Consider the following 26,379-nt stretch of genomic DNA (forward strand, 5'->3'; position numbering starts at 1 on the left):
CTTTCATTTTATAATTACTATTAAAAATCCCTTGCATTGTTTTCAGAATTGTATTGGTATATAAAACATATGTATATATGTTTAATATTTGTGCATATGATATATGCATTTGTGTGCAACAGGGTTGAGAGTGGGGAGATCTAAGTAACTATTAACTAGTGTTCTCATTATATCATTATTGTCATTCCATAGCCTCAAATCATCTCTTCATTTTTTAATTAATAATATTTAGGAAACTATCCAAGGCAATGTTTTAATAATGTGGAGCAAAAACAACAGAAATGAGTTTTTTTTTTAAAAAAAAAACAACTAATTCATGTAAATCGGGAGTTTTGCACATAATAACATTGTGATTAGTTCACATAGTTTCTTAATAGGTCTTGCAATTTTTCCTAACAGATCCCTCAGTGAGTTATCAAAAATGGTCTAATTCCAGCTTTTTTACTGACTTGAGAGCTTGCAATAAGGAGTTCAGTTGCTAATATATTTATCTTTTGTAAATATAATCAGTGCCATCCTGATAATTTGCATCCAGAAAGCAATCTAGAATTTTATTGTGAATCATTATTTAGTACTTCAGCACTGCTCTGTGTCTAAGCCAGAAAGTATTCCTATTTAAGGTTTCACAATTTTATCAATGACTCCCCAACATTTCTGAAGTTTTTCTACTGTAGTATTGTTCACATCACATTAGCATTGCTATTGTCTTTAAAAAGATATTTCTGTTTCAAAAGATTCTCTTTTATTTGTTCTTTTAGATACATGTGACAATAGAATGTATTTTGACATACATACATGGAGTATAATTTATTCTAATTAGAATTAAAAGATTCTTTTTATTTCACATAAGATACTAGAAAGCAAAAGCAATACCAAAAAGATGTATTTGTGCCTCACAACGTGTATAGCTTCTCTGAGGAAGGCAATATGTCAAATGCAAATATTTGTAGTATATTAAAAAGAGGAAAAATCAGAAATGCCCACTTTATTCTGCCTGATTAATACTTTTGTTGTGGTTTGTATATGTGGTGTCCCCCAAAAGCTCATATGTAAGATAATGAGAGAATGTTCAGAGGTGACACAATTAGATTATGAGAGTTGTAACCTAATCAGTGGATTAATCCACTGATATGGATTAACTGGGTGGTAATTGTAGGCAAATGAGATGTGACTGGAGGATATAGGTCACTGGGGACATGTCTTTGGGGTTTATATTTTGTCCCTCATGAGGGGAGCTCTCTGCTTCCTGATTGCCATGTCCTGAAGTGCTTTTCTTCGCCACATCCTTCTTCCATGGAGTTTGGCCTCACTTGGGCCCAGAGCCATGGAACTGGCTGACCATTGACTGAGACCTCTAAAATCATGAGCCAAAATAAATTTTTGCTCTCTAAGTTGTTCTTGTCAGGTATTTTGGTCACAGTGATGAAAAGCTGACTAAAACATCTTTGCTGCAAGATCACACAGAAGGAAATCTGACCCTGGGGCACTTCCCTACCTCATAGTCTCACAAGGCAAATTCATTCTGTTTGAAATGGGCCTGTTAGATAAAGATGCTGAGGTCAACTATAGTGGTTTCACCTGAAACATAACCTTTCTGCCACTTTAATCAAAGTTTTGATTAGTTGTTGCATAATAAAATTCATTCAATGTGCATGTGGATTTTGAAAAACCCAACTTAACACCGCACATTTATACATTATTATTGAGTGAACATGCAAAGTTCTCCATTTCTCCATATCTAAACCTTCACTAAAACTGTGTAAACTTCATAATCTTGGACTTAGTAAGGATTTTCTCTGATTTTAAACTTTATTCTTTAAATAGAAAGAATTCATTGTTCATAAGACTCAATTTTTGTGTCTTGATGTATTGTCTAATGCATTATTAATTTGATCTTTTGACTTCAATTAATTTTCTATAATTAATTACATTAATGAATTCATTTTACAAACATAAAAAATTTACTCTGATAACAGTTTGTGTGCACAGTCACCCTTATGATGAGAGTTGCTGATTATTTTGCTTACACTGGGCTTAGAGAACTGAGCTGAGAGTAAGCTGATCTAGAAGTCTATCAGTAAGTGGCAATTGTTTAATTTCCTTCCCTCTTATTTTCTACACAGTTCTGAATTTCTCCTGTCATTAAACACCCTGAATTTCTAAATCATCTGCAAACACCAAGTGGCATGATTAATAGAAACATCTAAGCATAGGGTAAAGATACCTCCCATACCGTTTGTCTTCATGTTTTACAGACTTGACATTTGAATCCAAGAATATGCTCAATTTTTTTCATACAGTGTAATGTGAGTATTTTCATTATGGAATTTTTTGCCTAAATTTTTTGAAGTACTCTTGAATGAACTTTTTATATAGATCTTTATATGTTAAACAATTTCACTAATTATGGAAAATAAAAATTGTTGTTTATGAGGGCTGTGGTTGTGGCTCAGTGGTAGAGCCCTTACCTAGCACATGGAGTTCAACCTTCAGCACCACATAAAAACAAATAAATAAAATAAAGTTATTGTGTCCAACTATAAAAACTAAAAAATACTTTAAAAAATTGTTGCTTACAAATGATGATAGAATTTGCTTACAATATTAACTACACATATATGATTCATTTGGGGGGCATTTTTTTAACCTTTTTTGATATTACAAAATGGGTATGATCATTTTGCAAATAATTGGACACATAGAAAAATAATAGATAATCATTGTGAACTTAATTTTTTAATTTCAAATATTCATAAGATTTTAGAAAACATGACATTTTGTATGCATCTCTTAGATAGTTATGCATTCATTCTTGAACTCATTCATTCATTTAATAAATATTTGTTGAGAACTATTAATCTAGACATTGTTTAAAGCACCTGTAGATTTATCAGTGAGCAAAATAGATAATAGAGGAACACAGACAATAAATTTAATGAATGTGTAAAAAAACTATCATTAATTGATGATAATTGCAAATAAAGAAAGTAGAGCAGGAAAGATGTCAGACTGGGCATGAAAGTTTTAATGGAGCATTTGGGAGGCCTCACTGAAAAAGTTACTTCTGAGAAAAAAAACCTGAAGGAGTTGAAGGGTAAACCATGCAGATACCTGGGGTAAGAATGTTCTAGGCAAAGGGCACAGCAAGTGCAGATCCCCAGAGGTGGGAATGCACTAATGTTGCTTCTGTTGAATAAATTTCTGTGCTTGATTCAATGATTTTCTTTCTTCCCCTGTCTTATGGTTTACTGAATCAGTAAGCTGGTTTACCACATTTTAACATTCCTTCCCTTCTAATATATACCATTCAAACTACAAATTTCCCTTTTTAACTGAATATCATAATCTATGCAATATGCCATATTTGTTGCAGTTCATTTCTAAATATTTTGTTGTTTCCATAATTTTGTTTCTCTTCCATAATTATTTAGAAGTGATTATTTTAAAATTCTAAGTATGAGAGGTATAAAGGAGACTGCTTTGATCTCTAAATACAATGCATTGTGTTTAGGGAATGCTGTTTATGTGAAATAACTCATAAATACCTTTGAGACTTGCTTATTGCTTGTTAAATCACTAATTTTTGGTTTAATAAATCCATAAGAGAATATATTTTCTGTAATTGTTAGAAATGGTGCTTATACAGAGCCATAATATCAGACTTAATTAGGTGGTCAAAATTGTGTTATTCCCTCCTAGATTTCTACATGGTAGTTTAATGAATGCTCTATGTCAGTTAAAATCTCCTGCTATAATTAGGAATTATTTGTGAATTACTCCTTAAAAATTTGTCAATTTTTGCTTTGAGGTTTGCCTGGTAGGTAAGTGTAAATTCAGAACCATTATCTTCTTGTTACTTTTATTGCTGCAATGAAGGCTATTCCTTCTAACTTTAAAGTAGTAATATTCTAATATTAAAAGCCACTATCCCAGTTCTCTCTGGTTAAAATTTTCCTGACATATCTTTTTTATCCTCTTTCTTTCAACAGTTCGGAGAGTTCATATTTTTGGCATGACTTTTTAAAACAATGTATAACTAAATTTTATTTTTTAATGCAATCAGATACTTTTAAACTGTCAAGCTAAATCCACGTACACATTAAGATTTGTTTATTCAATTCTCTCTCTGATTTTCTATTCATTATGGTTTTTTTTGTTACTTCTTTGATTTTTTCCCCTGCTTTCTACCAGATGGATTGAGTGTCTTAATATGTTTTTTTTCTTTATTGTTTTGAAAATTAGACAGTTTTTATGGTTTCAGTAGATACCTTTACATTGTTAACATTTCATACTAGGATTAAAGTGTAAATAGGTTCATCTGTATTTAATATCCTTATTGCACCTTGGAATAATATAAGGAACTTACTTAAATTATCTTAAAATGAGATTATGTCTACCTCTAACACTAATCATTATTGTCCATTGTTCAGCTGTAGTTTGTTTTTCAACCCTGAGCTATTTGTCTTTTTAAAATTTTTATTAAATGCTTATTAAAATTTGTCTATATGTTTTCAAACATTGTTCAACATTGTCTCCCACATTTTGTTTTATTTCTGGTTCACATTCATTTTCTGAATTTGTAAGTAATAAATACTTTCAGAGATTTTCACTGGAAAGTATCCTTATTTAACACTCAATCCTAAATGATAATTTAACAAGACATAAAATTCTGTAGATTTCAGTCATTTTCTCTCTCAGCACTTGGAGAGTAATATTCACGTGCCATTTGCTCCATTATTGCTGATAAAAATTCTGTGAGGCTAATTGATGTGACTATGGTGACCATTCTTTGTGATTTTCTCTGTGTTGATTCAAGTCTTCTGCAACAAACACATCAAGACAAAATAGAAATACAGGAGGTTTCTTGAGTGAATTGCCTGTGAAGAATAAAGAGGCCAGAGCCAGGAGTGGAAGGGGAGAGACTTCAGAGCACTGTGCAGGTCTGATACTGTGAAAGGGGACGGAGAAGAAAGGAATTTGGGATAGGAAAAGGCTTTGCCTGACGTTAGTCTAAGAGCTCATGGGGTGTTCTAAGTAGGGTCTTGTTAGAATATTTTGGCATTGGATGGGCAGACTTTGCTGTAGTACCCACCATGCCCAGCACTGAATGGGAACAGTCTGGAGAGAATGACCTTGAATGGGCATATGGTGGTGGATCCCACAGTTGGAGGCTGTCTTGCAGCAGCTCTCAAGATGAGAGCTGAGAATGCTACACTGTGTCCTGCAGGTTCACTGAGATATCTAGATTTATTTTTATTCATCTTGCCTTATAATCTCATATTTCTATTATGTTTCATATATTTCATCAAACCTGGTGAAATTTCAGCCGTGTTTTCTTAGAAAATTACATTTCCACCTCACTTTCTTCCTTTCTCTTTCCTAAGCTTCAACATTCTCATTCTATCATCCATGGTTAGCTACTCATTCACATTCGCTGTATCTTTATTTCACTCTACTTCACTGTGAATTTTTCCTTAGGTTTCTCTTCCAGTTCATTAATCTTGTGAGCTATGTCTAAAATGTATTTGATCTGTATTTCAGTTTTCATCTTCATTTGCCATACCTCATTTCTAGAAATATATTTTTTTAAATCTACCCATTCCTGTTTCAGTACACTGCTTTCTCTGTAATTTTTATCCTCTTATTTAGCTCCAATAATTTGTAACCTGCCTATTTTGTGGATTCCTTCAAATTATTCAGTTTACCTGCATTCTGATTCTCCTGTCTGCTGATTCCTTCTTAAGGAACGGCTTCCCTTTTCATTGTTTTATTGTTGGCTTATAGTAAATAGAAATTTACTTGTTTCATCTCTTAAATATTTTGCTTCTAAATAGTGTCCCAGACATTTTGCCATTCTAGAACCAGCTTACACATTAATTTTCCACACTTCAGATTCTTCTGCCATTTAGATGACAGGCTCAGGTTTTGGTTTTCACTTTCAAGTGTTTTGTTTAATGGTTGTTTGTTTATTTGCTAGTTAGCTAGTTAGTTTAGTTAGTTAGTTAACTTTTCCCATCCTTGTATAATAGAGAAATTGGCTGGTTAACTCCCTGGAATGATGAACAAAGACCTTTTGTTGCTCTTTTCTCATGAGGGAAGCCTATAATATTGCTAATGCAAGATTCTTGGTGCAAATTTTCTTTGCTTTGGCTTTTAAAACACTAGACATATACCTGAGGTCTTAGAATCATCTTAACACTGGTTCCCCAAAGGGAGATCCTGGAACAAGGACTGAAGGGCATTATAGACTCTTGTGGGTGCACAAAACTTCAAAAAGAGCAGGGGAGAGAAAAAAAAAAAGGAGATGAAGGAGACAGGCAGAGTATATGTGTTTCAGCCAGAGACCTCAATGGATGAGTAAAGTGGAAAACTATGAAATTGTGTAAAACACACTTTGGAATTAACCCACCATGAGGGCTGAGGGAACTGATCTACTTATGAACCATATCCAGGAACTCATCGGTCTGAGGGTTACTAGGGCAGAGGGAGGAGGAGAGAGTATTCTCTGGCCTTTCCAATGTGCCATGTGCAATCAGGGCAGGCCTCTAGAGTTCTGAGGAAAGACAGCCTCAAGTTACAGAGCAGAGGATCCTGGCATTGGAAGTCAACAGGAGCACACTGAAAGGCACAAGGAGAACTAACTCTGAGAATCTGCAGCAGGATCCTGCTAGCCGCCACAGTTCTTTAAGAACTGTAAACACGTGGGTTTAAGTTTTTTTTCTCTGGTTCTTGGGGATTTTCTTTTCTTTTTTTTGTGTGTGTTCAATAGTATATTTCTCTTTTATCATCACATATTTTATTCAGTCCTTTTTTAAAAGTATATGTTCATAGTTGGAAAGAAATCTGCTCAGTTCTTATGTTGTTGGGGACAAAATTCCAAGATATTTTAATGAACACCCTAATTTTATAAATTAAGATCATATTAAATAATGCCTCACTACTTGCATATAAGTAACTTTAAGTTATTCAAAATAACTCTAACACTTTTCCATAACTGTAAATGTCAGTTTACGCCATTCTTTTACATTTATTTTTCCAAAATAATACAGATGTTTAGTTACAGGGTGTCACTATTACAAAAAATGTGATAAACATTATCACTTATGTTCATGTATTACCATTTTGTGCTAGTGTGGTTGTGACTTAAGTTCCTAGCACTACAATATATGGGTCCAAGCTTTTAGCACATTGAAATTTTGTTAAGAGGTCACCAGATACATCCAAATTACTTTTACTATTTTTTATTGTCCGTCATCACATTTAAGTGTAACTTGAAATCTATAAAATAAATTATTTGATTCTTTGATGATCTTATTGAGGGAAAAGTGATAGATTTTGGTTTAATTTTAATTATTAGGGAAGATAAATCACTGTATATTTCTGGTTATTTGGTATTCACTTGTATAATTTTTTTCTCATATTTTTATTGGCCTGCCCATTTTTTAATTTGATTCATAAAAGCTTTTTATATCATGAATACTAGCTCTTTGTCTGGTATCTCAAGTATATTTTTTGAAGTTTATGTTTCATCTCTTGAATTTGTTTATTATGTTTTATTGCCCATGTAAAATTTTATGTAACCAATTTCATCCATTTTGGGCTTTGTGGTTTCTTATTTTCATATCATTTATTTAAAAAGCTTTCTATAATTATTAATTATAAAAAGAATTTGAGCAGTTATCGAAAGCTTACTATGAACTGGATATACCATGGCATGTGGGAAAGGGACAAAGATGAATAAGGGACTGTATTGCTGCAAAGAGTATCATATTAAAATAAAATATTTTGTTCTGTGGAAGGAATGAAATAAATAGACTTTTCCCCTCCACAAACAAACAAGAGAACAGATAACAATTCTCCAAACTTGTGTATCTTTTTTAAGGAAAAACTTAAACCAGTCAAAACATCAACAAGTATAGTAAATAATAATATTTAGAGCTGATCATCAAGAAAACCAGGCCTAGAATTCAAGGTCTGTTTACATACTGATACTGTGAGACTGTCAAAACTGTGCCTTTCCTTTATTAACTGAAGCCAATTCTGTAGGAGTTACACAAAGAGTAGTTTTTTGTTTTTTAAAGTACCACATAGGTACATTTTTAAAATTATTTTTTAGTTGTAGTTGGACAGAATACGTTTATTTTATTTATTTTATGTGGTTATGAGGATCGAACCCAGGGCTTCACACGTGCTAGGTGAGCACTCGACCACTGAGCCCCAACCCCAGCCCCAAGTTTTTTGTTTTTAAACACACTTATTAAAATGTTTAGCTAGTACTCATCTTAGTAGCATTTCTAGACACCAATTGTAATTTACCAGGTTTTGTTGTTGACACATAAGAAATATTATTGAAAACATAGTTTCTGCCCTTAAGGAATTATAGTTGGAAGATGCATAAATGAAGCAATGAAGAATAACTTGAAGGCAAACAGTATAGGACAGACCCTGTGTCTAAGTACACGTAAACAGAGTTCAGGAAGAAAAGACTTAGTGTCCCTATGGCAACCAGCAAGTATTCCTCCTAAAGGAACATACAGATTCCTTAGGTTATAATCTTAAATGATCAAAATCACATTTGTGGACACAAAGAACTCTTAGACGTGGGGAAAGATAATACAAATATAAGTCAAAATTTATATGCATACAAGTATACAGACATATAAATGTCTAACAAAAATTTAATAAGGAAAGTTCCAAATCTTGATTTTTTTTTAATGCTAACGCAGAGAGCAGAACAGAGAGCAAGCAATGAAGGCAGATGTTCTAGAAAAATCACTTATCTTTGTTTTCATACAGATTAGAACATCAGCACACAAACCATATACTGACATTGCTGATATTTACCCCCTGCACATGCCCTGACCCTCTTTGACTTGAGTTGTCTGACAGAAAATTGGGGTTCAGAGGGAAGATCTAAGGGAGAGAGCAGTGGACCTCACATTATACAGAATAGAAAATCTGCCCAGGAAATGTCTCCTCTGGGTCATGTGCTTTGGAAACTGGAATGTTGGTGTATAACTTAATGTCTCGTGAGTTTATTCATCCAACAAACACTTATTGAATACCTACTAAGAGCCAAGCACCATATGTTTAAATGGATGGAGCCAAGAAGCATTTTTCAACCAGTTAGGGAAGAAAAATCCCAGGCAGGAGTACGATAAGTTGGAATGGTAGGTTGGATGTGCAGAACTAAGAAAAACATCACAGGCAGTGTGACGACTGGGAGGAAGCTTCAGGTTAAAAGTGGAAAAACAAAGTAAAACAGGATTCAAAGTGATGCTTGGGAGCCTTGCCATGAGCGTGCGGGAGTAAATCTGTCTTTGTTCTCCTGTCCTGGGACTGAAGAAAGAGAGGATTTGGAGTGATCTTCCACTGGGCCCCTGAAACTGAGGGGAGGCAGAGAAGGTTAAGCCAAGATTTCTACATAAAAGATGGGAGTTTCAGAGTGCGCAGCTGCATGATTTCCATGGAACTGAGAAGAGAGGCTGGTGCATTCACAAGGGTGAAGCAGGGAAGAAGAGAGCAGTTGTCAGGATGCTTTGTTCACAACCGAGATAATACTGGAGTCTAGCAAATGTATAAACAAAATTATAAGTTTGAAAACAGTGCTAATCCCAAAGGTGGTGAAGACAAAGAATTTTTTTTGTCCTTTCTTTTCTTTTTGATGTGAGAGTCACCTCAGGGATCTCAGACCAGATTTGGTGTTGCCCAATTTCCCTCCATTAGTGTATTTCAGAGCCTGTATGTACAGAGACGCCATAAGAAGGCTATGTATCGTTTGCTTTTGATGCATTTACGTTTTTGGAATATGCAAGTGTTCTGTGCTATTGTATCAGGCTCTACAGAGGACATACCTTCAAAAGAGTTTATGCTGGAATCACAATGTTGTGTAAAGGAAATAGTAAGGTCATTACTGGAGTCTGTATTCTAATATCCAGGTCCTCCTGCACTATGTCTTTAATAACAAACACCAACCACAATGACCTGTTAATCTAGAGCAGCCGTAGGCCTAAAAACCTTAAGGGGATATAAACTAATAAAACAAAGCCAAGGTTTACTGTAAGTAAAGGAATTTGTGTAGACACCAGAATTGAATCCATTTGCAAGACACTATCATCTCTCTATATTTCTCCTGCTTTTTCTCTGCATGATACGAGATTTTATTTAAGAACTCAAAAGTATTCTAGGAGAATGCAGTGGAAATAATTGTACTGTGTAACTGAAACAATTGTACAATTGCTGTTTCTTACATCCAAGTTTTTAAAAAAGTTTGAAAATTTGTTGAAAATAAACTGGAAGAGGAATTATCTACCATAGACTCCCCATCTTTCTCCATACTTTTGTATTGTGGATCAGGTTTAGAATAAGTATAATAGAAATAAAATTAGTTTTGTTGAATTTCCGTAATATACTTTGGAAATATTCTTCAAGTCAGATTTAAATTTGGCAGGAAGTGATTAGATTTGGGATGAGACATGAGGCCAGCAGGAGCAGCTGGCTTGATTTATCTAGGGGAATCACTCAAAGCCTTTTTGGTATTAAATTTGTGGCTAATGTTCCTATTGGGTATCCACAGCACACCAAGTGCTTGTTTATTAGCATGCATTGTGACACCAGTAACAAAGACTTTGGTTAAATTATTTTCTGATTCCCTGAGTTCCCCTTCGTGATATGATATTTTATGTATTTCATGTAAAAGAAAAAGCCTTCAACTATATGAAGATTATTTCAACTGAGTTTACCACTATGTTGCTCTGACTTCCTGTTCCCGGTTTTTTGTTTCCCCTCAATATCAAATTATATTCCACACTGTTTCTTTTACTTTGAATATTCTTGGTTTCTCCCTTTCTATTCATTAATTCTCTCTGCCACCTTCCCCTTAAGTAGTTCCTCAATTTAAACCTTATTCAATACATTAATACACTTTCCAGACAGAACAGATGGATTGCAGGGTTTTTTCCCTAGAGATTTGCATGTATAGCAATTTTAACTTTTCAAATAAAATAATGATAATGATGATGGTGATGATAAGTGTTTGATCCTTGAGGAATATCTGTGCTCTTTGTTTTGACAGTGTGCATGATATAATTTCAGAAATCAGGCTCAGTGCCATACTGGATGTCGAATTTCTATTTAGTTAACTAGATGTGCTCTATGGTAACAACAGCAGCAATCAACTCAAACAATTTGAACACTTCCAAGAACCAACTGAGACTTCAGCATTTTCCTAGATAGTATGACCAGTGGAGGCCTCAATATTTCCCCAGTAGTTTGTAATGACTGAGTTCCTGGTCATTATAAAAGTTTCCATCACAGGGAGCTGAAATTCGTGTTTATTCTTGACCATTAGTATGATGAAGAACAAGCACATTCTTACTTTCAAAAGGCAAACATTGAAACATCAAAAGATGTTCTTCAGACATCTTCTTCAGACTGAGCATCCTCAATTACTCAGGTCTTCATCAAATGCCAGTGTGTCTAAGCCTTTTATGTGCATTCTTCATTGTTCAAGTTCATTATGTCCTTTTACTCATATACTCGAATTTGTCAAATTCCCTCTTTAACTCTTGTCATTGATCTGGAAAAATGGATTGACCATACACAATTTATGACATATATCTAAAATGTATCCCATATGTACCATCACTTAAATTTGTGTATCCCATATACAGGAAATACCCTGCATGGCCTTTTAAATGCATGGCCCAAGAATATGGGTCACCATCAGCTAAAGAGGCTGCTGCATCAATGAGACATTCACTATGCATCCTAACACCTCTGCTGAGGGAGGTGACACTAAGTCCTCAGAAGGAGACCTTAAAGCCTGCCCACCTCACATTTGCTGATGTTTTTCACTCCTCAAATAACAATAATTCAGCCAAGCTAAGTGAGAAAGAGGCTCTTCCATGTCTTATATTTATTACTAGGCACACAAATTCTCCTAAGCCATCAAGTCCTAGGAAAATAAATTTCTCTGAAGTGTGATTTCTAATGCTGTCTGTAAAATATGATGATATTTATTGCTTAAAATACAAGTCTGTCTAGATAATGCTTCAGACAATAGACCAATTACAGTAAAGGGGTTTTGTTATTTAAGTCAACAGAAACCTGCTTTATTCAAAGACATTAAATCATCAAGTGTTTACCTGTGTCAGGCACTAAGCCAGGCTGTGCCTCTGTCCGTGGTTCAGATTCTTTTTGGAATGTAAATGTAATCCCAGGTCACCAAATGTCCTCTACTGAGATCCAACTGGGGGGTCCCAGCCCACCAGTAAAGGGAGCTGGTTTCTTGTCAAGTTCTGCCCAGTCTCACTAGTTTGAATGGCATGACTGAATTTGCATGGTTATTTCTCCATTGGCAAAGTCATCTGGGTTTCTGCCTTATTTTGTATTTTCTAAGAACTCATTTAATACACATTAAGTACTTTATTTTGTAAATTTTTATGTAAAATAGTCTCTGAATTCTAGCATATATAAGTAAATTTTTATCCATTTTAAATCACAGCAGTTCACATTCTACACACTGATATAATTTAGTTGTCAACAGTGTCCATGTGGAATAAATAAATACTTCTAAATATTTTATGGGTCCATGTTGGCCTCATAGTTTGCTAAAATAATAGATGACATGATTTACATATACCATATTCACTGGAGAAAGATCCTACTAGTAAACACAGTATTTATTGACTTCACACAATTTTCAGAATTTTCCTGATTCTCTATAACAGAAATGCTCAAGTCCCTTGTGTCTCTGCACTCAAACTGGATCTTCTTGTACCTCCTGGATTTCATGTTCTCAATGTCTGTAACCCTGTGGCAACAAGTATAACTGACATTTGAAAATATGCATCATAAACTCTCTAAGGAATCAGCACCATCTTCCCTGAGATCATTATACATCCACCAAAAAAAGAAAAAAAAGAAAGAAAAAGAAGGAAGAGATCATGAAGAAAGATCAAAAGAAGCAGCAACTATAAACTCACCTGTTTATGTTGTTTTGAAACAAGTTGCACTAAGTCCAGGAAAGCAAAAAGGTACTTTTCAAGATTCATGCAGAAAAATGCAGAAACTGTTAATAGGGAAATGACCACAAACCACTCAGTACTATAATATTTTGGATATTTCTGCTCTGCACATGATGCTCTATCCATTGAGCAACTCTTTTCAAGAAATTACTAAAAGTTGCAGTGTTTATTCGCATGTTATTCGATACTGTAAAAAACAAAGCTCATTTTCTCTTCCTGCATTCACAAGCTATCACTAATGATGCTCTTGTTCAAGCTGCTCTTTAGGATGAACAGGACTTCTGCCAAGAGCAGACTTAGATTATTCATCTTGTGGAGCGCGGTGTGCCTTGGCTTTAACAGGACACATTCCACTGGCAACACTGTGCTGCAGGTGCAACGGTTCCCTCCCAGCACAAGAGGAGAAACATTGCTTCATCTTTTTTTTTCAGTGCTTAGAGATCTCAAGTGGCAAGCACTCTGTCTCTGAGCTATACCCCCAACCCCTGCTCCATCTTTCTGACATGACCTAAATTGTAATATTGTGCAGTATTTTAAAAATCAAATTTTGAACATGAAGAAATACAGTTAATTTCAAGATAAGACAACAAAGAATAGTAAAAATGATTAGTGAAGAGAATCTGAAAGAGTGAGATTCATTAAAATTAAAATCTTTGTGACAATAAGTACACATAAAATCTCAGATAATTAGGGGTCGAAGGAACAGTGTATATGCCAGACATTAAAATGGTCAGTTACTTTTATCTTTTCCTACCATGTATTAAGAATTTCACTCATGTGTCTTATTAATCTAGGAGCAAAATGGCAACTTCGGGAGCCAAAAGAAAATGATGAATGGATTATAATGAAGCCAGTGATTCAAAAGAATTTTAGACCAGGAGCTATTTGTCTATTTTGTTTCTTGAGATAAGGACTCACTAAGTTGCCTAGGCAATCCACCTGCTTCAGCCTCCCAAATAGCTGGAATTACAGGTGAGCGCATCTGTGCCTACCTTAGACTAGGAGTTCGTAACCAGAGGTCAATGCCAGAACCATGTGGAGGAAGCGTGTCAAAATGGGCATTCTGGGGGCTCTACTGCAAATTGTTTCCAAACATTTTTGTGTAGAATGAAACCCAGGCATGTGAATTTTGAAAAATCCTTCTAAATGATTTTCATGACAACCCTGGATAAGAAAGCATTGTCTACTTTGTAATTACATATCTTCTACCTTCTCAGCAGATTGCAAACTCCTCTGAAAGGAACCTCCTATATTTACCTTCTTCCACTCTGTTAAGCAAAACTAGACTGTAAACTTCAGGAGGGAAGAAAGACCATGTGCTGCTTTTGTTATTATAATTCCAACTGCCCACCCTGCCATTCTCAGTCCCCCATCTCCCCAAGCCCCCATCTATAAGACCCAGATCTATGGTTGAAGTCCAAGAAACTGATTTTTAAAATGAATACTAGGAATTTAATTAAATACATATGGAGTTAAATTTCTTTTCCTCATTTCTGTTATCATAATTTTCTACCTAGTGAGTTCTCAAGTGTCTATTGAATGAACTCACTGAGTTTAAAAATAACTCATAGGAGTTATTTTAAGGGGCTTTTGGAGTTTTGAGTAATATTTCTAGAAATCACTCTCATTTTTGTATATTCCTCTCCTTTGTGGGAAGGGAGACTTCTGTAAAATATATCTTTGTTTTTTACTGGATTCATAAGAGTAGCTCAATTCTCACAATTCTGCTTTCAGAAATTTGGGAATATATAAGAACTAATCCAAAACAACAAAATAAACAGATACAAATAGATACTAGGGCTTCAAGAACCTTCCAGATGGCAGTGTGAATGGATTTGACTCACAGGACAAACATAACATATTTTTGTTACCAACACATCAAAACGTTGAGTCATATAACTTGTTTATTTGTTCTTCTTGGGTATACATGACAGTAGAATGTATTTTGACATATTATACATACATGAAGCATAACTTCCCATTTTTGTGGTTGTACATGATGTAGAGCTACACTGGTCATATATTCATATATTCATATATGAGCATAGGAACTTTATGTCCAATTCATTCTTCTGTCTTTTCTATCCCATCCCCCATCTTTTACTTTCATTCCCCTTTGTCTAATCCAATAAAATTCTCCTTTGTTGTGGGTTAGCATCCACACATCAGAAAGAGTATTCAGCCTTTGGTTTTAGGGAACTGGCTTATTTCATTTGTATTATATGAAATATAAAAAATTATTTTTTCCAAATGAATTTTATGTGAGTCTTATAACTTCTAAAGTCTTATAATTAAAATTCTATTATGAGGAGCCACTTCTTAGATTTTCTAGTGATGTTACATGGAAGGAAATAAAACAGTCCTAGCCATTAAATAATTAACACAATCAATACTGGCATAATTTCAGGTAAGGAAATTTAATAGTTCACAGCTTCCATATTATTAAGATCCCATTCATTGATCACTGGAAATAAGCAAGGATGCTAAACTTGATTGGCCATCCAAGCTCATATGTAGAAGATATGTTCTGAAAGATTCATCTAGCCACCCTCATGTAAATTATAGCAAGCTAACTAATTCTCAGTATCTTTATTGAAGATGCCTGTGCTTTAGTAGTATATCAGCAATGGATCAAGCTGAAGATGTATAAAGGGGATTTCAGACTGTTTCCATTTTCTCTTGTGTCTCACTTATTCTTCGTCTATAATCTTGCCTCTTTTTGAGCCCTCATGACACTGATTTTGTTGCTACCTTATGGGCTGTAAGCTACATTATCCTCTTCTATCTCCTTTTAGAAAATCATCTTTTAGATTTCTACCAAACTGCAAACAGCTGTCAGGATGGGCTCTCTTACTCATCCTGTGTCTCCTGCTTTGACATGCATGGAGCAGATACCCAATTATAGCCTCTTTGAATTGATAATCCTTTATCCAGAAATTAATAATGACAATCTCTTCTTAATCCCAAGAATAATTACACCATTGTTGCTAAAGTAAAAAGAGAACATTCAACTTCAAGTTTTGAAGTCTTTTAAAAATAGATATTATAAGCTGATTTAAAGTGAATCTTTTAAGCTGTCACCAAAGGCATTTATTCTAGTTAAAAACCAGATCCTTTATACATTCATGCATAATTTATATCCCACCTACTTCCAAAAATTAATCGAAGGAGCTATTAAGATAATGGCAATTATGGAAGCTACTAAAATACCAGAAACAAAATCATCACAAGAAGTTTTATTCTCAACTTTGTCATAGTACTTTTATTAAAATGTTTATATGTAAGAACATTGACCACACCTACAAGCATCATCTCCACACAAAACAGATTTGGGGGAGGTTTATTTGTTGAATATTTTAAAATAGTTCTTAGGCGGTCAGATAATTCTATTTAAAACATAGCATTTATATTATTTTTCTTTTAGTTTATACCATTAATTTATACTATTATTTTAAATATTAAGAATCATACAGTTAATTTAAATATATACTTTAAAATACAGGTGAGCACTCACAGGCATGTAATCCCAGTGGTTTGGGAGTCTGAGGCAGGAGGATTGTAATTCCAAGGCCAGCCTCAACAACTTAGTAAGGCTGTAAGTAACTTAGTGAAACCCTTTCTCCAAACTTAAAAAAAAGGCATAGTGGGGCAGGGCTGGGGATGTGGCTCATTAGTTGAGTGCTCCTGGGTTCAATCTATAGTACCAAATTAAAAAAAAAATCCACCGCAGGTGAAAAATAGCTTAATTTCCAGCTTCAAATAAATTTAAATATAGAGAATTTTAAGTACTCGAGAAATCAGCCAAAACCTTTTTAGTCCCAGCAATGTTGTTTGCATTTTTCTTAAAAGGTAATCGGGGTAAGGACTTCCAAGAAACAACAGTTTTCTTCCAAGAGAGTAACATGAGGCAAAGAAGACAAGAGGAGAGAGGAAAACCCAAAGACAAAAACCTCCCAGCACTCCCTCCATCCAAAGTACACTTACCAAATTGCAGTGAGCTCTGCACAATTAACCTGCCAAAGAGGTTGTGTGGCCGGGTTTTCCTTTCCATCCAGCTACGTTGAAATGTATAGTACATCTTGAACATGTCATTTAAATTGAAAATGAAACATTTTGGACACTTCAGTACTGGAGGTATCCCTCCAAGTAGGGGAACATATTTACCCAGGTGGGTTCAATCATAATTTCTACTCTGTGAATAAAAATTCTAAGCCAGCTTGTAAAAACTAAAAAATTCATTTTAGAGTTTTCCTTAAGAAAAATTTTATCACACAAAAAAACTTAGTTCAACTTTAAATATTGAATAATTTGATTGAATGCCTTTATATTGAATGTTTTAAAATATTTGAGATAGGATCACAGTAAGAATAAATAAATTCTTGGGCTAAGATACAGTTCAGTGGTAGAGTGCTTTCCTTACACTTGGGAAACCCTGGGCTCAGTCCCCAGTGCCAGAAAAGACAAAGAAAGAAAAAGAATGAATTTGCATTAATGTTACATGAAAGCAATCAAATCAGATAAAGCAGACAAATCCTATTTCTCCAATAAAGACAAGCTTCTGATTAAAAAAAAAGTTAGTTTTTAAAAGGCACACTTATAATAGAAGAACTTTATATCATCCTGCAAGAAATCCATAAATTATTAGAAATCTATTGAAAAATCAGAGTGAGCAGTGAAAGCTAATAATTCTATGATCAATGCAAACATCGTTTCTCAAGTCCTGAAAACTAAATTCATACTGACTACTAATACATCAGATGACTCACCAGCATAGAGGTGCAGCAAGAGTTTGAGGCCAACAGAGAAAAATCCAATTGTGGACTGAAAGAGATCTGGTATCCCGATTTCTCTCTGTTGGATGCCAGTATCACTAAATCCACGGGTAATTCAAGAAACTACTATGCTTCTTATTGAGGCACCCTCCACTTCATTCCCCAAAGTCCTTTGTCCAGTATAAGTCAGTACTGGTTTGCCTGTAAATATTTTAACAAAGATCAGCATTAAATATGGTTGCAGGTGCTTCAGGACTGTTAGGGGCAGGAACATTATGGAAATACTTGCTACCAATTAGACTTATTGTAACCTGGGCATGGAAATAAGGTCTCATGAAAACAAAACATGAGAACCAAGCAGAGCTTTCTATACTTGTAAATAAAGGCTTCAGTTGCACACTGACAGGGCTTGCTAAGCCAGTAGCTTTAGTGTTCTTGGAGGTGCCAAGGGAGAGAGGCAGAAAGGGAAAAAGAACACAAAAGGGATTTTTGCAGAGTAGACACAGCCTTGCATTTGGTATTTTTCCTTGAACTAGCACATGCTCCATCGCCTCCCTGTCTCACCCCAGAATCTCCTAAATCATTCCTTCCTCCTCAGTTGTACTGATCTTCTTATCTTTTGTGAACCGTGTCTTTTCCAACATCTTTCTCCCCATCAGGTGTATTTTTTTTCATGTGACTAACTTCAAGCTCAATGCCATTTGCAAGAAGTTTCACTGTCAGACAAATGCAGAATGATTTCTAGAGATATTGGATCTGGAATATGCCAAACAATAGATAGATAAGGAAAATAAGGACAGCCCATTCTTCTTGCATGAGTAGATTCACATTCCTCTGAAGAACGTGAGCGTGGATCAGGACTGGAGGTGGAGCTAACATATATAAGCTGTGATTCAAATGAACCTGTTCATACATAACACATTGACCAGTCCTGGGGATCCTGCCAGGAAAAAAACAAAACAAAACAAAACAATACAAGGCCACCCTTTGGCTCTAAGGAAACTAACTCCAAGCCTTTGCTCCATGTGACTGGCCTGGCCAATGTCACCCTATGCATTTCATTAGGTCTGCAGCCTTAAGAATCACATCCACAGCCCCACCCTATCACTATGTGCCCACTGCTATCTGGTCAGGTAAATCTTAGAGTTAAAACATCCAATTGTAATCTTTGCCATGATTTATTGGGTACCCCCCTTATGTCTAGTAATGTTAAATCTTTTATATGAATCTGCTATAATCCTTGTAACATATCTACTATGACAGTTGCAACTGCAATGTAGACATTACTATCCCATTTTAAAGAAGAAGAAAGGGAAGAGAACTTCAAAAAAATTAAGTTTGCAAAAGTGGTGATTACAAAAAAGAAGGAAACCAAATTAGAGAGGCCCCAAAGTCAATGTTCACTGCACCAAACCTGCTCCTATTCAATAGTTCCTCTGCATGCTTCCCCCAAGCCCTGCATGATTCTGCTGCTAACAGAGCAGTTCCATCTCTGGATTTTATGAAAACATTTTCTTTATCTTTTAATAAGCAAAGCCTCTGCCAAGAGGTTCGTTAGCATGAGCACTTCTTATTTTTTTTTTTAATTTAATTTCTTGGGTATAGTGAGCACGTTTAATCTGAATATATGAATAATTGTAGCACAAAAACATTTCTTTCACTGAATCTTGATCATTGCTCCTTAAATATTTCTTTTGTTAGGAACCTCAGTAAACTTTAGTTTTTAATAAACTTTATATGTTTGCCATCTTTGTCTCAACTTTGTTTTTACGCTACATTGTTCTTCAAGAGTTTCCTGTGTTTTTCCTATGTATTTGATTCGATTTTCTAGAGTACTAATTCCAATCTCCATTCTTTCCAGTGAGAATTCAGATATTTCTATTGTGATAACAGCTTTCTTTCACCCTGTTCTACTCAATTTTTTCTAATTCAGCCTATCATTGTTTTTCATCCTGATTTCTTTACTTTTTTCTGTCTCTTCATGTCTCTCTGCTCCTAGTTCATGAGAGACCCGCCTACTTGCTGCCTATTTCAGGAGCCAAATTCTTAAATATGTTCTTTTAGCTTTAACAACTATTTTTTCCTATGCATCTTTAGAATGATTTTCTTACTCTATAATCTTTTTCAAAATCTTTATGTACAAGATAGCCTGCCATACTCACTATTTCCAATTAATAGGCTATTTGATTGACCTTGGACCTTCTCAGTTATTTCAGTGTTGATATCAGCGATTCTTCTCTCTCCATGTCTAGTATCTTGGTAACATTTAGCTGGAATAGTTTTGGTAGTTTGATGTAATATCTTTTATTCTCAATCTGGTTCTTTGATCCATTAACTCAAATGCCATTGGCCTTTCTAAAAGTCTTTCCAAGCCTTTTTCTCAAAGATTTTTGAATGTCTATAACTACCTAGAATCAATGGCTAGCAGCAGGAAAGTGAGACCTTGGACTTCTGCTTACTAGACTGCTAGGGTATTTACCAATAAAATAAAATAGTAAACACTCCTAAATATTCCAAGCTTGCCCGCCACAAAGGGGTAACCTTCTCCAATGAAGAATGCTTCTCTTTAGGAAGAAGCAGAATGAAGCAAGGCAGAAATGGAAAAACTGCATTCATACATAGCTTTTCCTGTAGACTTAAATTTACATAGCTAGTTCACTAACAGCCATCAATCTGTATTTAAGAACATAACAAATCTTTACATTCTCTTAAGTGTGTGTGATGAATGCTGAAGTACCTATAGCATATATATTTTATTTGATGGGGAAAATAGTAATTACCTATCATTATTAAGTGTGGTTGAAATTTTGACTTTGAAGATGTATTCAATAACTGGAGGTTCACAGCCTAACTCAAAATAGATGTTCGATAAATATTTGTTAATGAATAAATGAAGGAATTAGTAGAAACCATGTCTTTGCAAGAATAAATCTGAAATGGGGGTGTGTGCTGAGGTGGAACTGGAGGTACTATCTTCTTCCTATCTGCAAGAGAGCCTGCTGAGCTTTGGAAAGTAGAGCACATGTACCTGAGAAGGTGCCAGGTGGAAGGTCAGGCTCCAAATGGTCAGCCAGCAGCACTCTCCAGGGAGCGACTTTTGACGAACCTCAGTTGTGTCCACAATCCATTCAGTTCCAACAGACCCTGCTCGGTTTATTATCTACAGAAATATGTAACTGTACAGCAGATAACATACCTAGTTTTCACGAACAGTCACTTTGGCCTTTGTGCTTTATATAATGAGAAAGAAGTGTGGAGACATTGACTGTTACACACCCTGTTGTCCTGAACCAAGCAAGGAACTAGCAAGCAGAGCACTGGAGTTCTAATCCAGCCTTGGGCCCCATCTGACATTGGGAATGTTCCTGAATTTCTCTGAGTTTCAGTATCCATGTCTGATTAAACCAGATCATTTCTGAAGATGCTTTATTCTATAGATTTATGATCCATTTTTCAGACAGAGGGGATACCTTGCCCTTACTGGACACTAAGGTTTATTCTGCAAAGGTGGCCCGCTGATAAGTGTTTGGATGTGAACAGGAGAATTGCTTACAGGCTCCTCTCTCTACTGTTGGTTGAGATTAAAAGGTGCTTTTTTTCAATATGTTCAGCTTTCAAAAGACGTGCTAGAGGAAGTCAGCCAGCTTCTGCCCACACAACTTCCAAGTGACGTCAATGGAAGCAGAGCACACAGATCTAAGCAAGTTTTGGCTCCTTATGTGAGGTTTTTTTTCCCCCCTCCTTTCTTTTCTTTTTTAAAAGAACAACTGCAAAAATGATTGCTCTCAACTCAAATTACACAATTTGTTCTTCTCTGTGCCCTGAGTCAGCAACAGACAATGTGGAAAATATAGCAAGATCTCCTTTCTCACATCAAGTAAAACAGGACAAAGTTATGTGAAACACAGAATACTTAAGATTCTTGAACACTCTCTAAGCAATATTCTTGACACAGCCTCCTATTAACTTTAATATAAAAAGTTGATAAATGATCCAGATGGAAAACTGAAAAACATACCTAATGATTCTTATTTTGCTCCTACATTTATTCCTCAATCTGCCATCAATACTATATATTTGGGAATAGGAAGTGTTTTTAAAGAATTTTCCTGTTAAGAAAATATAATTTATGTTTTATAAATTATCAGCTCTGATTTTCATAATAAAGTCAGATATATCTGGTCATATGACTAAAAGAAAAGTAGCCACTCATCATGTTGCTCTTAATGTATTATTGGCACATACCGACTCAATTCTCATAGCAACCTTGTAAGGTAGTGGTTTTAGTCTACTAATTTTACTGTCTAGGAAACTGAGAATCAGAGAAGTTAAGTAAGTGATTTGTCCAGAGTCACACAGCTGTGCATTTCAACTTAGGCAGTCTGGCTCCAATATCTATATTCCTAACGTCTATGTTATCAATATAATAACTTATTTTTCCTTTCAGAAATCATTTGATGATGCCTAGGTATTCCAGGCTCTGAGTGGTCAGTTGCTGGGGAAATGTACAATCATGATATAGAAACAATATGAAAAGATAGAGGAGGGAATTCAGATTTTGTTCATATCTACACTAGACCAGTCACTGAATTAGACAACTCACATCTATGGTATTTTTGCAAAAGCCACCTGAGCAAAAACTGTATCAATGAGATCATAGTGATGAATAAACTGAGTTTTAGGAGGTTGTCATTTGCCAAAGATCACATATCTGGTAAAGGCTGAGTCCACCCAGCCTGTTTCCACCATTTGTTTGCACTTTCTTCACCACATCAGGAGCCTCCATGAGCACCTGCAAAAGGAAATACCAAGTTTAGTGTCTCAATGAGAAAAGGCATAGGAAAATTCTCCAATATTTGGGAAGTTCTGGGAATCTTTTGAAGGGTGATGTCAACCACGGGGAATCTCTGGAATTCAAAACTTCTAGGATAGCATTCCACTGTAGTTGCATGGTTTCAAACAGTACTAGAGGACTGCATTCAAGTCTAGGCCCAAAGAGGTCCCTTGGACAAATTAGAATGTAGTTTTGCTTAATAGCACATATTTGAATTACAACAGCATCAAGATACTGAATTTCTTTTTAAAGCAATTGTAAGGGAACTTGGTATTTTGTGTACTAAAGTCTGGTATTTTTAGAGGAATTAGCAGAAAAATTTTGAATGAAATTTCAAAGACTTTCATGAGGATAGAAATAAAAAACAGAATCCTGTGTATGATACCCTCGACTATTCTATAAACATTAGAGGTGAAGTAGATGAGAAATGTGTAAAGAAGCACTTTAAGATTTTCCAAAGTAAAATGTAATATAAATTTAAAGTTATTTTATCATTTCTTTTTTATTTGCATAGAACACATTTTGTCCAAAATATTGCCAATTAAATAAGAGGCAGTTTGGGTTTAAATTTTCCTCCTTTGTTCACATCACACCAAATGTCTTATTTATATTCAAATACCACAGGGAGTGGGCAAGGAATTGTGTGTTTAAACTGGACTTTTTCAAGGCCATTAAGACCAGAATATTTGCTTTGCCAAAGACTAAATTACAAAGTGGAGAAAGCACCTGACCTTGTGGTAAGTCAGAATAAGAAAATATCTCCACCTGGAAATGGAAATAAATGCCCCCAAGACCCCAGGTCACCAATTATTAGCTAGGTGACAGCTGCCTGCTCGTGGATGCTGACTCTTTCAATATACATGTAAAGATTGGAGATCACCCAGAGATACTGCCTCTATAACACAGAGCCTACGGCATTCATGTATGTGCTCTTGTGAATTATTACCCGGTCCAGGCCACCACAGTTCCTAAAAATCTAGAAAATGCTTATAAACAGGTTATGTCGATCCGTACTTTTTCTGTGTCCAAATGGATATTCTGATCCAACTTTTAAAAAAAAAAATTTTGTAGTTGTAGAAGGACAAAATGCCTTTATTTTATTTTTTATTTTTATGTGGTACTAAGGATCGAATACATCACATGCTAGACAAGTGCTGATCCAACTTTTATCCCCAGAAGTCTCACCATCTCATATTTTTCTAATAATATATAAGCTATGTTGTTATATCAAATATTGTGATATAAAGTAACTTTGTTATGTGTAGGAACATAGTCTCCCTCTCAATCATAGCATTAACACACCTTAAGGCATTTTTCAATTTTGCTACTTTTTGTGGGATATATAGAGATCTCTTAAGAGGTCTAATGTATGCCTAAGATCAGAGACTGCCGTTCTTATCCATTCTGTGTAACAGTATATGAGTCACTGCTGTTCATTAACCTCACAGAGTTTATTTACCTTCTGTAGATCCAAAATTTACGAATTGTGTCAGTCAACATTCATGACTGTAACAAAATGCCCAAGGTAATCTTATAAAGATAAAAGGTTTATTTTGGCTCATGGTTTTAGGGGTTCCAGTCCATGATGGTGTGGGGTATGCATGTATGTCGGGTGGAAGGAACTCATGGCTTTTAGACCACTGGTGACGATGCCAGATGGCAATAGGAAGGAGAACATAGCAGAGAAAACTGCTGACTTCATGGCCAGGAAGCATAAAAGACAGAGACTAACTGTACCCACAATCCCCTTGGAGTACCTGCTCTAGTGACTTCAGGACCTCCCACAAACTCTTCCTCTTAAAGCTCCTCAGTACCTCCCAATAGAGCTGACCTGAGAACGAAGCCTCTAACAGCAAGACCTTCAGGGAACATTCAGCAGTCAAACTGTAACACTGGATCTTTGCAAAGCTGGGTGACAGGACTTAGGATTCCTGGAAGTCACATTTAGGATTGGTTCATGGGCACATAACCCAGAAGGTTACAGAGTCCCACACTCAGAAAGGTTCATGCTTAATTTTATGTTCTGTTGTCACCACCTTGAAATCATTAATAGTTTGTTTGTTTATTTGTTTTTACCAGGGGCCTTCTATTTTCATTTTGTACAAGAATCTGCAAATTATATAGCCATCCCTGGTCACAATGTTAATGTAGCAAATATAAAACACTGATTTAAAATACGAAATGAAAAGTTTACCGAAGTGCTATTGCCATATTTGAGAGGTTCTCCCCACCCACCAAGTAAGACATTCCCTCTGGAAGATATACCTAGATCTTATTTTATTTTTGGCAAAATAATCCCGCTGTTTAACTGATCTAATGCTCTAATGTATCATATGGCACATGAATTCATGCATATTGGCATGTAGACGGTGTAGGAACAAGGAATACGTTTTGTTAATGTTTGACAATTAAATGGAACAGGAGGTAGGTGAAAAACAAGGATGGCCAACCAGCTTCCAGAACCTTTTAACTCAACTGTGGCTGCAGACTAAGACATTTAACACTTCTCTCTATAGTCATTATATTGCCTTCTCTTTCAGAGAATTCATATTCCTTTATTATTTATTTTTAAATTCTTGTAAGTTTATAAAAACATTGCAGATGTGCACAGGGACACCACATTTGGAACATGCCAGTTAAGCAGTCTGGGAGCCGGGGCTGGATGCCGGCACCACAGTGAGCCAGCCCGGCCAGCCTTGCCATGTTTCTCTTTCTTTCTCTGTGTGGGTGCAAGGGCGTGGGGAGTGGGCCAACATGACGCTAAACGCACTGTGCAGAAGCCAGCATGAATCCCAGGCCTTTTTGTGGACAGAAAGGACTGATTGTGTGGCAAGTAGCTGGAATGCACGCCGGTCACTTTTGGAGTGGTGTTAGCAGGCATCGTTTTGCTGGATTGTTCTAGAAAAGGCAGAACAAGGACAGAAGGGAACTTGCCTGCCTGCCCTGTATTTGAGTGGCCCTGTAATTTTCCTCATCTTCTTTGTTAAAATCATAAAGAATCATCTCATACATTCAGAAAACTTCAACCCCGTTTTCTCAGTTGGATGCTGTTGTTTCAAATGGGCAACTTCCTTTCTTTGCTGGCTGTGTAGAAGGGGGCTATTTGGGAAGTGTGCCCAGAATGACATGAGCTGGGGTGAGGCAGAGCAGGCCTACGGGAGACTTAGAACATGATAGTTAGGACCCACGGAGAAGACCTGGAGAAGGCCTGGGCAAATCAGTAAAGAGCTCTCGTAACAACTAGCATTTTACAGAACTTCTTGAATAAACGCTCAGACAAAAGTAAAATGATTTTTGATGACATTTTTAAAGTTGATCAAACAATTTTTAAATTTTTTGCAAAACAATGAACAAAACCTTTACCCAGTGGGACTACTGGTTACAAGCTTATAAATTTGGAGAAACTCCAAGCTCTGCCTTTGTCCTATTTGACGTTAAGCCATCACCCTGTCAGTTTGGGACTCAGTGTTGTGAACGTTCATCATTTTACTCTATATAACTGCACACCAAAGCCTTCAGCTCCTGCCCACCCAATTTCATCAGCTGAGAAAACACATTTTACATAAAACTGTAAAAGAAGAAGAGAGTCAAATGTCTTCCTTATTTTGCTATATTTTTTTCTAGCATAAATACTTATATGTCTTAAATGAATATCTGCTTTCTTATTTTGACTTAGTTTAATAAGGATTTTTTTTCTCCTTTTTAGTCCTCTATGCTTTTCCCAGGATGTCACTGGAGAAATGTG

At 35.6% G+C, this 26,379-nt stretch overlaps 1 protein-coding gene across 2 annotated transcripts in view; it reads left to right on the plus strand.

The window, feature by feature from the left end:
• Positions 1-26,379, plus strand: part of PDE7B (phosphodiesterase 7B) — a 308,410-nt gene that overhangs the window by 19,296 nt on the left and 262,735 nt on the right. Inside the window, exon 1 of one of the 2 annotated variants that reach the window (XM_081296565.1) lies at positions 5,954-5,961. The exons of the other annotated variant lie outside the window; for it this stretch is intronic. Coding sequence (XP_081152691.1) covers positions 5,955-5,961 — 7 coding nt within the window. The 5' untranslated portion in view covers position 5,954. Of the gene's footprint in view, positions 1-5,953; positions 5,962-26,379 lie in introns of those variants that run through there. 2 annotated transcript variants of the gene reach the window in all.

The sequence above is a fragment of the Spermophilus citellus genome (genome assembly GCF_964194105.1).
Source record: "Spermophilus citellus genome assembly, chromosome: 5".
NCBI lineage: Eukaryota > Metazoa > Chordata > Mammalia > Rodentia > Sciuridae > Spermophilus > Spermophilus citellus.